The sequence below is a fragment of the Pholis gunnellus genome (genome assembly GCF_910591455.1).
Source record: "Pholis gunnellus genome assembly, chromosome: 1".
Taxonomy (NCBI): Eukaryota; Metazoa; Chordata; class Actinopteri; order Perciformes; family Pholidae; genus Pholis; species Pholis gunnellus.
Window position 1 is genome coordinate 28,040,746 of NC_136528.1, and position 16,767 is coordinate 28,057,512.

Genomic DNA, 16,767 nt, shown 5'->3' on the forward strand with positions numbered 1-16,767 from the left:
TGGTCGAAAATGTGTAAATTCAATTATATGTTTATTACTGAGGTCAGAGCAAAGGTGGTGTTGCACTGGACTGGATTATATTGATCTAAATTTGTAATATATAATGTAATAAAAAAAGATACCACTCCACCAACTCTGACCTCAATTCTAGAACATAAAGTTGAATTAAAACCTCTTAAGTCTCTTAAACCTGGAACACTATAACCATCATAAAAGTAGACGTGGCAGAACAGTTTGTAGTGCGTCACGTTACTGAGAAAGTGGCCCCCGAGTGTCCAACTCAGTCTGGCTTTGTGTGGACACCGGAATGATTCATCAGAATCAGAGTCTATCAAGTGTTCTTTTTAGCCTGTCTGATGGAATGAAAACACTTTAGTTTTACCCCGTTCAGATATCTGCGCCGTATACATGTGTTTGGGTTCTAGCAACATTTTGTAGGTCTATCGTGCCTCCAACGTTCTGCTTTTGAGCTTTGGTATTTGTTTCGTACCGTAGAGAACAGAGGCTGGCCAACCTTCCTGCTGCAACACATCCACACTGACACTCCTCTCTTAATCACAATACAAAAAGCTTTAGGGCGCTACGCTAATGAGGCTAAAGAGACAGTGTTCACACAGCGTGCCCTGTAGGTATTTAATAGGCTCTGTAATGAAGTAGATTCACATCATATTGTTAACAGACGAGCGAGTTGTCTCACGGTTAATTACCAGTTTGTCCATAGGCAAAGATGCAGGCGTTGTAGCCCTGGAAGGCGTTGTGGAGGAGACTTTCCCCAAGGCACTGGAAGACCACCTCCTGACCTGGACACACACACAAGGAAGTTTATTCTATTTCATTGTGAATATGGATACTTTATGAACCCATATGCTTTAGTGGGAAAATGTTAAAACTTGAAATACTGCGTGAACTAACCAGCAAATCTCTCCTTATCAGTCTCATCCATGGACCAGAAACAGTAATCGTAGGCAAAGACCTGGAGGGAGAAACATGTGGCAGCATGAGTCACTAATCTACGGCCGACTGTAACGCAGCAATCAAAACATTTTAAAAACACATTTCACCTTTGACTTGCCATACAGTTTTGGGAAAATCGTCCATATATATGAAAGAGTTTCCCTCCAATTGTAGGTTGTATATGAATAAGAGTTATTTCTAAAAATGGCAGTCAACTGGGATTTGTGATGTACATATCCAGCTTACCAGTTTAAAATGTTTGATTTAATTGGCTTTCAGAAACAAGGAAACAAAGTTGGACATAAATGACTTATTTCTTCGTGTAACAGGACTTTATGCTCGTGTGGTTCATGGGTTAGGGCACTTATGGGGCAACATTTTTCACATGATAGAAAAAAATAAAAAGACAAAAGCTGACATACAGTAAAGTGAGCCGCCACACAGCCACAGACATGTCAGTTTCCTAGCAACAAATATTCCTCGGGCGTTTAAAGTTAATAAATTAAACAAGACCCTTCTGCTAAAAAAAAATAAAGTTTTACTAATCATTACGTTGCATCGCTGTCTGGGCGGTTGCTGCCGATTCGCAAAAAGCGAGTCGGTGAAATACAGCGGCCTCTTTGTTCGACACCGCGATGATTCACAGCCACGGAACAAGCTCAGTCTGAAAAGTGTCTGTGCATGTTGGTGTGTGCCGTTACCTTGGACTGATTCCTGTTGATGTTGGGCGAGGTCAAGGTCCACAGCAGCATGTGGAGAGATAGGAAGATGACATTTAGTGCACACGTTACAGAAGATGCAGTTCAGCCCTTCAATAGGCTCTTCACACTGCAGGAGGTGACCCTGGGACAACTTGGCCCCTTTTCACGCACGCATCGTAAACCTAAACTCAGAGGTGCAGCGTTGTTTACTTCAGCCCTGTGTTTAGTCGATTTTAAAGTGACAGGCCTAACCCCGCAAACTCCATGCTAACCCTGCTGCGGGGACAGCAAGCCAGACCGAGAATAGAAATTATTTATCAACTTTTTTTTCTTTTTTGACAAAAGAGAGGGAGCGGGTCAGAAAGAGCAATAAAGACACGGGTGAGCAGAGACAGAATGAAAGACAAAGGCCGAGATAGAGCCGCCGGCCTCGGGCCTTAGTCACTTTAGCACACATTTGATTCATAGTCGGCCTTGTGCGTGAGTAGCTCGTTTACGACTTGTTTGTTTGTCACATGTCAAAGCAACTTCCCGGGGGGTTTGGTAAGGGTGTGCGTCTGTGGATGTTGGGGTAGGACCAGCATTCATGTCTGAGGGCTTGAGAAGACATAAAAAAAAACTCTGTGGACTGTGTGTTCTGGATTGTTGTGGGAATGTCTGTGTGTGTAGGGGGTTGGTAGTGAAGTTGGCAGAGGGTTGAGGGTAGTGTGTGGTGGAATCAGATGGCGGCGTAGAGGGGTTACTGGGTCGAAGTCATGCTCAGAGAGGAACAGGGAAAACGCCTCTGACGTATAAAAATAACTAAATTGACATTTAAAAAAAAATAAATAAATGAGAGAGCGAGAGCGAGAGAGCGAGAGAGAGAGAGAGAATTAGCCCCACTGGACGTATTTATTATACAAGGACAACTAATACAGAGCAATATTAGTGCAATAAAGACACTGATACTTCTTAACTCTGCCTTGGAAATGTACAAGAGAAGCTGTCACCATGAGAGGAAGGACAACACCCTCCACAAAACAAATGCTGCTCAGTTGTCTCTATTTTTTTTACACATTTTAAAGTCAACACTTATGATTTTAAAGATAACCATCACAACATCGTACAGAAAATATAGTAGTTGGTAGGACAAGATAGTGACGGGGTTTGTACTTTGTTATTTTTTTTAAGCCACTGCGTCAAATGAGCAGACAATGAATCCGCTAATGTCAGGTCAATTCCTTGTCAAATTTGAATAAAACTAACTGACACGCTTTCTCGTGACAGTGACTTGTCATTCGGTCGGCGCGTTGATCCAAAAAAGCTTCCTGCAATATGACAACGTGAGGCCCAGCAAGCCCTGAGGGAACAGAATGCTCAACAATGGCAGTGACCCCTCAACTACATTCATTCTTACTACATTCTCAGTAATGCTCTCCATCAGTGCTGAACGCCCGACCTGACCCCGTATCATCTAACCTTGACCCCCGAGCCACGTCACAAAAATGTCTCCGACTGGCTCTCGCCCGCGCCACACACACACACACACACACACACACACACACACACACACACACACACACACACACACACACACACACACACACACACACACACACACACACACACACACACACACACACACACACACACACACACACACACACACACACACCTGTTTCCTTTTACCCGTGCACATTCTTTACAAAACGCCAAAGCTGCAGTTCTCTCGCGAAACCAACCAGCACCCAGTCCAAAAATCTGCAACACCTTATATTTCACCGACGTTTCGCTGCTGACGTGCCGCATTCAGAGAGCGAATGCACGCAGGGTAAAGCCTAACTGATTCCAGCAGCTCTCTTCAAACCGCGACACTATTGGGACGTCTTCTACGCGGGCGTTGACGTTTATCCAGAAGACTGTTTTTGGGGCATTAAGAGAGAGGTTTCTGGTGTTCACTCTGTCCTAATATTGGACAAAAATGTGTAAAAAGCATCGTATTCTCTAACATTACAAAGGGATAGAACAGGATGCTACTGTTCTGTAAAAGCAATTCTATGCTTGGAGTCAAATCTTGACAAACTGGAACCTCTCATCCAACGTGAATCTAAAGGCTCGCTGACGTCGTTTATGAATCTGTGACTCCTCAATATATCGGGGGGGGGGGGGGGGGGGGGGGGCTTTGGGAGCATCCTACATGCCGACCATCTCCCCACGGTCACATCTCCAGACACCTTAGGGCTGAAATACGTGTGGCAGGCTTTGACGTACGTAGTGATGACAGCTGTCGTGGTCGCTTCAGAGGCTGCGGGCGAGCGGGGTCGCCCATGAACGAAGCTAAAGCCCGACCAATGAGAGGGGAGAATGAGGCAGTCAGGAGAGCCCTGAGCCCGCCTCCCTCGGTCCTCGAACACTTCCATTCGTCCCTCCTCCCTTCGGCCTGCTCCTCTGCTCTGATCACCGTCATTTAAAAAATAACTTACTGCATGGCTGCTCCCCCCCCCCCCCTCCTTTCTCTACCGTCCTTGCATTATTCTTTTTTTTTTTTTCCTCCTCTGGGACTGTACCATCCTCTGCTGTGTGGGGAGGAATGGAGGATGGAATGGAGGCTGAAGGTAGCCGGGGGGGGGGGGGGGGGGGGGGTTGGGAAGGAAAGAGGCTGGGCCTGAGACTGGAATGTTAAGCTGAAGCAGGACCGGCATCAGCGTAACACGGTACACAGTGACGGCAGAGGACAACAGCTCATGTAACAGGCTAATATAGTTCAGCACATATACTGAACAACACTGTGTAGCTCCCCACATACTGTGAAAATGATCATACGGTAGACGGCCCGAGCATATCCTCCTACATACACAAGCTGTACGTAAAGAGGATGATACCAATCACTGCTCAGGTGCTGTGTCACTTTACAAATCATGCATTGAAAGCACAGTATTCCCGCAGCCTACGGAGGACGTTGAAATAAAATTCACTGCCGTGTCAAAGAGGTCCATGTTTCACCGCATTATCCACACGGCCCGGGGAGATTTTCTCTGGCAGGCGGTCGTATTTTACTTTATGCCATTTAAAATGTAAATACGTGGTATGTGTAGCTGTTGGCTGAAGGCAGATTTGTCGCATTCTTGAGGTCAACTCGATGTTTCATGGTTCCTATAGCGCATGCCTAGAATTCAAGACAATCAAATTCAGGCAGTGAGAATATCTGAGACGATCAAATTCAGTATTACGGTCTGCTTCTACTCTCATTCTGTTTGCCCATTAGCACCAGGAAACCTCTAAATAAATCCAGTGTATAAGATAACACATCATCACACGTTCTACTGTGGAAAGGCAGACAGCTTCATTTGAAATCTTCTAGCTTTCAAGCTCTTCACTGCAAACTCACCAGCAAAGCTGACCTAGAAAAATAGTAATAGTTTGCATGAGTAATGTTTAGCATCTTGCCATCGCCAACAGTGAACCGGTTCATAAGCAAGATATTATCGAGCTGTTGAAATTCTTCAACCAGGCCCTGACTCTAGATGGTCATGTCAAACATGAGCTGGATGCTAATGCCATCCATTCATACCATCTCACACAGTCGGGGTTCAGCCTCACCAGCAGGAAAATGTGCATATTTGTATTCAGCGCTGCTGTCCAATGATGCATAGTTGGACAGGCACTCTAACTGGGCAGTGGTGACTATGGCGGCCTCCTCACATGTGTGAGAGATGGACCAGTGCTCTCCTCCTTCATCCCGGAACTTGCTTCCTCCTCACACTCATTAGTCCTTTATTCTTCAGACCAGCTCAGTTTATGCTCATCATGGTGGTGTATTCATGAGAAAGTCCAATATTCGGCGGGCTGCCGCACTACAGCTTGTGAATGCGATGTTTGTTTGTCACCCGACAAGAGGCCTCAAGACGCTCGAGTTACCCACCAGCACACGAACGCACCACATAGACAGATGTTGCAAAAATGTTTGCTATACTTTGATATTCACTTTTTCTAAAATTGATTTTGTCAACTCGGCAGCCTCTACCTGAGCCTGGTCTGAAACTGGAAAATAATTCAAATTAAATGAGCCAGCGTGGCCTGTGAACGAATGACACTCTCTTTCCTAAATTCCTAACTCTGTCATTATGTCAGCGGGCCGTTAGAAACTCCAACCACCACATGGTTGGTTACAGGCTGGACTGTTAAAGCACTTTGCATCAAAATATCACGTCTCTGTTCCTACGGGAACAAATATACTGGAGATCCTCCACGTCCTAAAATCACATGCTAGCGAACAGACACACACAAAATGTCCAACATCTCCTCCGCATCACCGACGTCTGACGGGAGACAGATCGCTGTCGGAGTGCGTCAACATCCAGCTTCACCGACCCAATGCAAACAGCCTCAGGTCGTCAGGCAAACTGCGGTGTTTGACAACACGTGGGAGCCGAGCTGTCTGCTTATCAGACGGACTGTAGAGAAAGCGCTGTGGAGGTCAGGACATCCCGGGTGGTTGCAAAAGGGATTCAGGCAGAGCAGGCGCAAAAGCAGAAGGGCAGACAAAATAACGCGTGCGGACTATGTAGCGTAAGATTTACAGTACAAAGAGCCAAGAAATAAAAATAAAAACTCGGAGAGCTTGTACATCACAGCCTTGATACTCCCTTGATGATCCTCTATAAGCAGTGCTTAAAAAAAGATTTATGTCACCATCATCGCCGCAGTGAGTCACAGAGAGTGGCAGCGTGAGGAACTGAAGTCTCGCTGCCCAGCTCGCACTGCTGGTGGAAAAACTGAATCTCACACACACACACACACACACACACACACACACACACACACACACACACACACACACACACACACACACACACACACACACACACACACACACACACACACACACACACACACACACACACAACTGAGGAGAGGAGGGGAAAAAAAGATTTAAAAACCTTCAAATAAGGAAGAATTCAAAGATGTGGATGTTTTGATCAGGTAAACCCCAGAATGAAACTTGGTTTAGTTTCTAGAAAATGTAATGGCATCAAACTCTTATCTTTTGTGGCTTATCTTTATTATTAATACATTAGGTAGGTGCTTAACAGAACTCATATTAATCTAATAATATAATTCTGACGAATGAATTATTACAATTTACTGATTCATTCTTGTCTCGCAGCTCGGGCCTCATTCTAATGTAACAGCATGTGGTGGAGGGAGGGAGAGGGACTGACTCGGTCTACACACTGGGGGGACAGGGTCTATTGTGTGTCTGGGTTGTTCAAGGTTTAGTGTTTAACCAATCCTGTACACGGCTCTACTTCCTATGACGGGTGGTCTTTTCTCCCCCGTGCCTGAGTGGAAGTATAGTAAGAGAATGTGAAGCTAGGTGGGACCTGATGTCCACTCCACATACAGAACAGGATAGTGAGTTACACCTCAATAATGCACGTCTTTAAAGGTTGTCTTCTCCTACATTTTCTATCTGCTGACCCCAGGAAATGACCAAAGTCCACCAAGCAAACTCTGGTCAATATTAACTTATGTCGGTTTAATTAGTCTTCAACAGGCAACTAACCATCGTTTTACCCTCTTTGGGTTATTTCCCAACCTTGTTGGAAGCAGATCACAAAGAAGAGGGAAAGAATGGCGCTTCTACTTGCAATAAATGGGCCCTATACGTCCATAACTTTAACTGTTGTAGCTGTAGGGAATTCTTTCCTCTTACTAACCGGCCGTAAGCTCCAAAAAACATTCACATCTACAAAATGAATGTTCTACTTCCCAGCGGCCGCGAACCATTTAAAGCATATCAGATCCACTCCAATGGGTTTTTACCAATTACGTGGATGGAAAAGTGTTTCTGAGAGAAAATCTTTCATCTATATTCAAACAGCCAACAACCCCCAGAAGAACACCGCTACAGACATTTGTTGAAAACACTGCAGAGACCAGGAGTCTGCTTCTGAAGATGGTGAATATACTGTGTGTGTGTGTGTGTGTAGGGTTGTGTTGCATCACAACAGACCTAGTGGGTGTGAAAACAACATAAGGGTGGTGCTTAAGGTACTAGGGAGACAGAAAGTCCAGTTTGGCTCATGGGCTGTCAAAACACTGCACAGGATTTTGCAACCAAGGAAAATGATCTTGGCTGCAAATATTTAATCTAGGGATGTTCCCAATGAGTAACTTCCCTGATATTTAAAAGGAGGTTTAAACTAAGAGTAGTCAACTAGTCTGAAAGTAGGAAAACACTCAGAAAACGTAATATTATTAATATAATAAATTGTTAATCACATTTTCGAAAAAACAACTATTTTAACTGTCGCTGAAATCTAATTTTCCGCAGTGTCCACTCCGGTCACTCGTCTAGGAAGGCTCCTCACAAACCCAATGTGGTCTAAAAAATAGCTTATTTTACCTTCTATCAACAGTAGAACTACACCGTTCATATTCCAAAGTAACAGAACACCTCTCTTTCATATCCAATCGCTTTGTTCGCTCAATAACCTGAGAATCCTTGAAACACATTGTGCCAATCAATGTAATAACATACGCTTCTACTGCAACCTCAGTAGTTTTAAAGGTGAGCTGTGAAAGAATAGACACGGCTTGGATTCAGTCAGGAAGCGGCACTTTCTTCTTTCTTATCTGCTGCAGAAATGTCTGCTCAGTTTTACACAAAGAGCATCCTGGTAACGCACCTGCAGCATCCTAACTTTAACATCCTCTTTGCACCCACTCAAGTCTTTCTCAACTATTAACAATTAAGTAAAAATACTGAGTAAAAGATAATCCTCCAATTTACCCAGTATGGAAATAGAAAAACAAACAAAACAAACATAGCATCTGCATGCTGAGGGCAGCCATCAGTCAGTCCTTCCTCCTCCTGCTGCTTCCTCGCTCTTTTGTCAGCGAGAGACAGAGAGAGAAACTACAGCGCTGCTCTTGTTTAGTCCTCCATAAAAGTCAGCGGGGAAAGTTTATGGCCGACAGATGCTCGAGTAAATGAGGTTTCTTTTTTTTGTCTTGTTTTTTTTTTTCACCCCCCTCTTCCATCGTCTCCACACTCGAGGAAGGGGCTTCACGGTCACCGACGGCGACCCGGAGTTAACCTCCCCCCTGTGTTGCCACGGAAACGGAAGAGCTGAGAAAAAAGGGAGGAAGCCGGGCGGTGGGAGTTACGACCCGGAGGAGCGGACTGGAGTCTGTCTTTTTCCTGTAGAATTGTCTCTGTCCGCCTCGGTCTCCACGCTGTTGAAACAGCTGTATTCATTACAGCTGTTTCATTACAGATGGGGGGGGGGGGGGGGGGGGGGGTTAGTCCTCCCTCTCTCTGACACAGAGTACACGCAGTCACACATTTGTGTTCGGCCCGGTGCGACCGGATCTAACACGTCCGTCCGTCTCAGAGACACTCAAGACTCCGAGCACATTTCAGCGTTACCCACCAAACAGCAGCTGGACAACAGGAGGGAAACGGAGTAAAAGCCAAGCGAGGGAACGAGTGATTTGAGTTGAGATACACCTGCCTTGAGGAGGCCCAACAGCTGGTTAGTCAGCTTCCTGCCAAAAGCTACATCATGACGACAAAGGAACATTCCAAACAAGTCTGAGACCAGCTTTTTGAAAGTAGCAAATCGGGGGGGGAAGGAAGAAAATGTCCAAGGCGAAGCATATCGCTGAGAGTGAGGATAAAAGAAATAAAGCACAGCTGTGGGTCTACCTGGTGTCTGTGTGAGGGCAATGGAGAAGGGCTCATGAGAAGATAGAGTTCCATGACTGAGAGTGCTGTATTGACACACAAGTCATACAGAATGTGAAAAGTATGTGTATCCTGTCTGTGTTTTCAGATTTGACTGAAGTATGACTGAGAGAGGGAATACAAATGTATGCAAATTGAACGCAACTGGACGATAAGTGTTAACTTCCCATTGTTTTCAGAACACCTGCAGGCACCTGGGCCTCACGCCTCCCAGTACCACTTTTCATATTCAGTGCTGTGTAAGACGTGTATTGCAATATACAATCCCCCTAGTAAAATATATAAATATATATATTTATAGGCACTGACTTGTGTAGTTGTGTGTAGAGAATACGTGTGACGAGCGTACCTGGAGTCTCCTTTGCCCAGGTTAGCTCCTCCAGGATGGAGGATCGTCTGGTTCTTCTCCATCTCCACGATACATTTAGTGTTTAAATCCTTTTCTGTGGATCAGATGACACACAGTGTTACAACCAAAGCACCAAAACCTCACAACAACACGTTTCTACGGTTGTCCCTCGATCGTTTTCAACATTTTTTAAACACAACGTCAGGGATGGAGCACACGAGGTAAATAGTTATTTTGGCAGAATCACTTCCTGTGGAACGTCAAATTCAAACAGTTGTGTGAGCGGGCCGGCAAACACCAGCTCTGAAAAAGGACCTTTGAGTGAGCATTAAGCTAATCATTTCAACAGGACTTGTGCAGGGAATCAGTTTCTTTCCTTTCCTCTCAAACACACACACGACTAAAAGGACCTCCCATGCTGACCCTGGGCTGTCATGACGCAACACTCGGCATACAGAGTGGTGCTAATGCTCCGTCCACTCGGGTATTTATGCTAATCGCCTGTACAGGTCAGCATATAATGTGGCACGTTGAGGCTACTTCAACAAGGTTTTCACTCGCCCGAGTAATGCGTTAGAGCAGAGGAAACACCTGATCTCTTTGAGACGACTTTAAGAACAGAGAACTCGCACGTTCCCCCGTGTAAAGCACTGCATATTGTGCTTGTTTTCATAGCTGAGTCAGTCTTACAGCCTTCTAATAGAAGCCTTGCTGTGAAGAGTTGGAAAATAACAACATGAACCGCACTGGAAATTCACGAGGCTGGTAAGTCTCTCCATTCATCCGTCTGGCCAATGAGTCCTAATGATGGCTGTCCAAACACGGCCAGCGCGTCCTGGGCATCCAGTTGTTGTCAGAACTGGTTGTATTTCTTTTTTTTAAACATTTGATAATTGGTTACTTGCAGAGCAGACTAATTTACCAGCAGCAGAACACCTGTTTTTACAGCTGGTGTTTTATTTTTATTTGTTTTGTTGTTTTATGGCCATAAACACCAATTGTGCAATTTATCACACGGACTACACCACTTTACTTCATCACCAAAACAAAAAATGGTCACAAAATATTTAATTAACATAATTAGGATCATGTCAATTTGTTTTTTTAAAGAGTGGGGATATCATCTTCTATTGTGCCTACCTTCCACAGGGAGGTCAGAGGTCAAGGCTGGAACAGCACTCCTTTATTTGCAAAGCAAAGCTTGCTCAAGGACACTACAGCAGAGAGGGGGGACTTGCTGGTAATGTCCTTCAACTGCAAGACCTGGTTCAAGCCTCCCATGTAAACAAGCAGCCATCCTGCGGTTTAAAGTCACTGTGTTGGCCGTCACCATCTGGTGACAATATCACGTAACCATTATGCAGAACTTCAGCAAATGTGTTCAGGACAGAAAAAACGGTCTGTGGTTTCAATTCCTTTCTTCTACAGGAACCGTCTGAAGCAATATGACTGTCAGTTTATGGCATTTATGCCTTCAGTTGCTTTTTGTCTGATCATGGCAGGACTACTCTGAGGCTGGGATGAGTGGAGGATGTGCCATCTTTTTTCTCGATAATGAGTTGGAACGAGTTTCTCAACAGTCGGTGATCTATCCAGGGTTGATTACAGTATGTAGGAGGCGGAGCAATTTCAAATAAACCTTTCCTCAATGCACCAAGACTTCACCAGACGACCACTTAACACTTTCGTGACGAGTATGAACGCCGTTGCAAGAAGCGTTCTTACCAAACGGCACCGGGCCATACCTGCCAGCTCTGTTCCTGCCCAGAGTGTTTTTCAACTCTGCAGGTGCTCAGCAGGCTGTGTGTGTGCTTTGCATGCCACATTATTAGTGTGGTATTGTTTTTCCTAACAAACACATAGAAATGACCTTTGTATCTGGCTGTAGCAGGTAGAAGTCACTTCACCAGTTTGGTCATTTTTCTAAAACAAGGTGGCTGCTTGAGTAGACTGCTCGAACTTCCCATCCACAGTCAAAATCTAGCACCACTTCCCTCCCTGAGATACAAAAGGGGAATCCCGACCTGAGGAGCTCTACGTGTGAGGAAGAAGCTAGCTGTGCCTGTGCAATGCAGGAACATTAGGCATCTGAGGCTAAACGCTGCTGGCTGCTCCTGGCAGCAACACGGTGGTAGAGCCATGGAAACTTGGTGTCAAATGGTCAGAGGACCTGAATCACCCTCCAATTCTTCTGCTGTCAAGCATACGACAGAGCGAAAAGAAAGAAAGCAGCGTGAGCCAACAGAGCGACAAAAAGACAGTGAGAGCGAAAGAACAAGATCAAGTTAAACAGAGAGGCTGAACTTTCTCTCTCTTCCTCTGCTGCGGCTGCCTACATTACCCATGTGCCCCTGCGGCTTCACTTCCTGTTAAATAGAGGGGAAAGTTTGATGCGATGAGGATAAATGTACCCATTGTTATCTGCCTCTCCCTGCTCCATAACCGGCGGCTCCCACTTTCCACTTCGCTCCTTCTACCGGTGCGGAGGGTTTTTTGGCACGCCAGCCGGGGGAGCCGATTGGCCGCGGTGTTGCCGTTGCTACGCCCGGGGTTGCTCTGTTCTTCGAAGGCCACGGCCATGGGAACGTGGAGCATTACGCAACGTTAGCAAATATTCATTCAGACTCACTCCCTTCCTGCCTTTGTCCAGCTGGGCTGTTACACCACCTCTCCTCCTCCTCAACCTGGGACACGCGGGGGGCCGGTCCCTCGAGGTTAAAGAAGACGGCTTATTATTTCAGAGGCGCAGGCCTGAATCGCTGCACCAGCTGGGGAAATGAGAGCGCCCTCCCATAACTACTGCTGCTGCTGCTGCTACTGTGTCCTGAAGCAAATGTCTGGCAGCAGGGGACAGGGAGGGAGTTGTACCTGAACTGAGCAGCTCAAAGAATGTGCAGAGGCCTGGATTGCAAATAATGTGGAGCTGAAATTTTTCGAGGGGCAATTCAGTCCTTCTGGACAGACGTTTGACGAAAGAATTGTGTGTCAAGTCAGAGCTAATAAAGTATTCGGGGACTATTTGAAATCATAAAAGTCTGACATTAATACAGGTATGGACAGAAGCTCCATTCAGACGTGGGGGGGGGGGGGGGGGGGGGGCAGAAAGACACTTGGCACTGCTGGTTCCAAACCCCCTTTCCCACTGCCAACATCGCTTGTTCACCATCACCCAAATCATAAGTAACCTTCCCTGCTGAGCAATGGAAGACACGCGGAGGAATTTGTTTACACTGTTAACAAAATAAGCTTTGCATGTTTGAAACCGAGCACCGGGGAACGCAGGACGCCTCTCTTGAAAACTTGGCTGCACCCGGGAGACTTTGGTCTTTTGATGGTGGATTTGTTGGCGCTTGACTCGTGGTTATTTAAAAAATAAACAGAAACACTGAGGATTTTGTAGTCTATAGTCAGAGTTCAATCAACACTGGAATTAACGGGGAACACAAAAAAAGAAAAGAAAGAGGTGGTGTGTTGGTCAAGTGAATCTCATAGACGTGTTTGCCTTCACCGGTATGAATGGGATGCGGCCAGAGAAGTGCATGACGGTAAATCTCGTCCCTTTCTGAATCTAACCGTACCGGATCTGAAGCTGGATTCCACCAGAGCTGACCTGTGACCTCTCCGTCTCGGTCGCACCGTTTAGTTGAGTAAACGTCACCTGACTCGCGGTTGTCTCCCAAAAACTAGGAACACATGGATTCATTTTGCGTCCCCCCAAAACAAATGTCCAACCCTTGCAGCGTTATGGCTGAAATGACAACACAGTCCTGACTGCTGAGGTTCTCTAGATTAGAAGGTCACGGTAGACCCCTGCTTATGGGAACAGTGTGGCGATCCACTGCCTTGGTCTTGTGACCGACTACTCAAGCTCACGGAGGAGAGGGAGAGAGAGAGGGAGACACGTGATTCATTCTGCCAGTTGTCGGTCAACCACTCTGCCTCAGCAGCTCTCCTCCTCCTCCTCCTCCTCCTCCTCCTCCTCCTTTCATGGGACACATGGTCTCCCACGGCAAAAACACGACTTGGCAATCGACCAGAAAAAGACACACACAAAAAAAAAAGTCATCCGTCCTTTACTGTGTGCTCTATTGCAAATGTTGCAATATAATTGACCGGAGCGTTTCCACGCAGATCTGTGTAACACTTTGCCTTTGTTACCCCGGGCTTTTCTAAAATTAGGGATGAGGATGTGACAATACATTGACAGAATATGTAGCGTCCCAGGGGGAACTTGGCGTGTTTGCCAAATGTTAGTGAGGCAGCGATGACGGGAGTAAGAAAACAGCCTCTGTTCAGATAAATACATTATCACCAAGCAACTTCTAGTAAAAGATACTTGGTAACCACTGATGCTCGTGAGAAAAGTTGTATCGGACTTATTTCTGTTGCCCACGTTGAATGCTGCTGCAGCAAGTGACAGATGAAGTCAAGAGGCTATTTGGGATCTAGGTGTCAGCCAGCGAAGAAGCCGAAAGCATCCGGACTTATTAACAGTAGATCTCACACAGCAGCTCGGCTTTAAATCTAGCTGGATGGCAGGCAGCCATGAGGGAAGCCCTTATGGCAGCAGTGTACAAACATGTGCCATCCAGACCAGCCAGACCACAGCTTCTTCTTCTGTTATCTGCAGGAGCTCATTTCACTAATGGGTGGGTGATTTCTGACTGACAGGAAATTAACTGGTACTTAAGTGGAGCCGGTCTCCTGTTATTGTGAAATGCACTTTGTTTACAGTAAACCTGGTTGTTTAGGCATCTTATAAACCTGAGATTCTCTCTGTGCAACAATGTTAACCTGACATTTAGATGCACTACAGTCTCAGTGTATCCATTGTGTTAACCTGGAAAAAATAAATCAGACAATGAAGACAGTTGCAGCCTCCATGTACTCTCGTTTGAGAGTGTATCGATAACAAATCCGCAGACTGGAGCCCCCCTCACCTCTCCGGTTCATGGGCCGTACACGGACGGCCACCTTGACGTTGGCGTCGTCCAGGCTGGGCTCCCCCATGCTGACTCCTTACCCGGGCAGGGGAGGTAGCGCTGGTCCTAAATAAAATCAGCTCCTTCGGCTAAACGATCATCCAAAAGCCTGGAAATGTCGCGCTAGCCGGACTGTCAGCCAGCTAGCTCCGCTCAGCTTCGCTCCATAGACGAGGCATGTCCACGGGGGGAGAAAAAAAACAAGAAAAAAAGCCTGCACAGAATCCCGCAGGAAGCCAGCCTCCACCGCTGCTGCTGCTGCTGCTGCTGCTGCTTATCTTCTTCTTCTTCTGCTCATATTCCAGGCTAATTTAAATCCACAGAGGCGTGGACGCTGGAAGGAAAAAGAGAAATGTAAATTAAGTACGATGTTAAAGCAGCTGGTGGATGTGACCGAGCAAACACATGCTATCTGCAAAGGCACAAAAAAAAAAAAAAAACGGGCTAGCCAGCTAATTTGCCAGGCAAGCTGAAGGGTAGTAGCGGCAGGAAAGGAAGAAAGTTTTGGCCATTTCCTACCGATTGACTACATAGCATCCCCAAAAACAACCCCGCCTTCGAGCTACGCACCTTGGTGGATTCATCCCGGAGGTGACACCGCTAACCTACACGTATAACGGAGAGAGATCGCCAGAGAAGCGCCTGGCGATGATCTACTTCTTCCCAATGGAATCCACTCCGTCCTCCCTCTGCATCGAGCTAGAGGCAGCGAGCAGGATCCGCTTTTCCGGCTGAGTATTACCCCTTCAAATTAAAAGCGCGTAGGTTAAACTCTGGTCTGTCAAACTCAGTTCTAAGTAGAATATACATTGTTTCCACATAACACAATAGTATATTTTAGGACGAGGCGAGTTGTGTAGCCTTATAGCTAAAACATAGATACTTTTAGCTAGTCCTGACGCATTTATTTGTTCGTTGAACCAAACCACCAAAGAAGGACCGCTGTCAAACGCCGATGAACTGTAAACGACCACTTCTGGTCACACGTTGTCAGTTTAACTACCGTCAAATAGGAATATCGTTTAACGTTAGTTCAGAAACCCTAAAATCGTAATTAAAAGATAGCGATAGGAAAATGAACGTGAGCTAAAACCCTTTACGTTACCGCACACTGCCTCACCAAACCTCTTCCACCGTTAACGTTCATTTATATAACGCTAGACGAAATTATTGTTTTCACTAGAAGCACCTGTTTACATTGACGTATTCGTGTACTTTGGTCGACAGTATCTGTTGAACATGTTTCACGTTACATCACTCTAGTCTCACGTTTGTGGTTAATCTTGAGGTTGCTGCAACCAGTTTCCACAGGGGGACATTATGAGCTACAGCCGGTGACCGTTAACGTCAAGTTAGCGGGCAGCTAAACGTGCCGGTCAGGCTCGATAAGTAAGGTCACTTACAATGTTTAACTCTTCCCCTGGAGAAACGGACTAAATACCAACTTAAACTACCGTTTTTTAAGATGAAATATGGGGGGAAAAACGTGCCTGTTACCAGATGTGCTGAAGACCCCAGGCAGTCACGCGACACTTCCGCTGTCCACCGTCAAAGTAAACACATTAAAACGTTACACTTCCTGCTATAGTTTTCAAAATAAATCCTGATATTCGCTTGAATTCAGTCACCTTACATCGTGTTACAGTTACATTCAGTGACATGCAGCCAGTCCAGTTTAGTTTCATCTCATTCCACCTCACACAAGTGGACAGTACACAATATAGCACAATATATTAGTACCTTTAGCACAACAGTACAACAAAACAAAACACTGAAATAACTACGCAAAAATGCTAATTTCAGTATTAAGAGCTCAAATGTAATTAATTTAGCAATTTGGTTTAATATATGTATGTTACCATATATTGTATAATTTAAAATAAACTATAACAAAAACTGTCATCTGCCATTTTACCTGCTGTGAAAGACTACATACATACATGAATATTAGTATTGACATTAGGTTAACATTATCCTTTGCACAATGGACCACATGCAAAACTCCCAATGATTCACCAAGCTGAGCAATTAATCATCTGTATTGTTGAG

General features: G+C 45.5%; 1 protein-coding gene across 1 annotated transcript in view; it reads right to left on the reverse strand.

Moving 5' to 3' along the window:
- The window catches only part of kif13ba (kinesin family member 13Ba), a 36,685-nt gene extending 21,294 nt beyond the window's left edge, over positions 1-15,391 (reverse strand). Inside the window, exons 1-6 of the mRNA XM_079162577.1 lie at positions 15,289-15,391; positions 14,677-15,052; positions 9,737-9,830; positions 1,656-1,668; positions 913-973; positions 708-800 (exon numbers count right to left, since the gene is read on the reverse strand). Of these exons, the coding sequence (XP_079018703.1) occupies positions 708-800; positions 913-973; positions 1,656-1,668; positions 9,737-9,830; positions 14,677-14,746 (331 nt within the window). The 5' untranslated portion in view covers positions 14,747-15,052; positions 15,289-15,391. The remainder of the gene's footprint in view (positions 1-707; positions 801-912; positions 974-1,655; positions 1,669-9,736; positions 9,831-14,676; positions 15,053-15,288) is intronic.
- Positions 15,392-16,767: the final 1,376 nt, after the last annotated feature.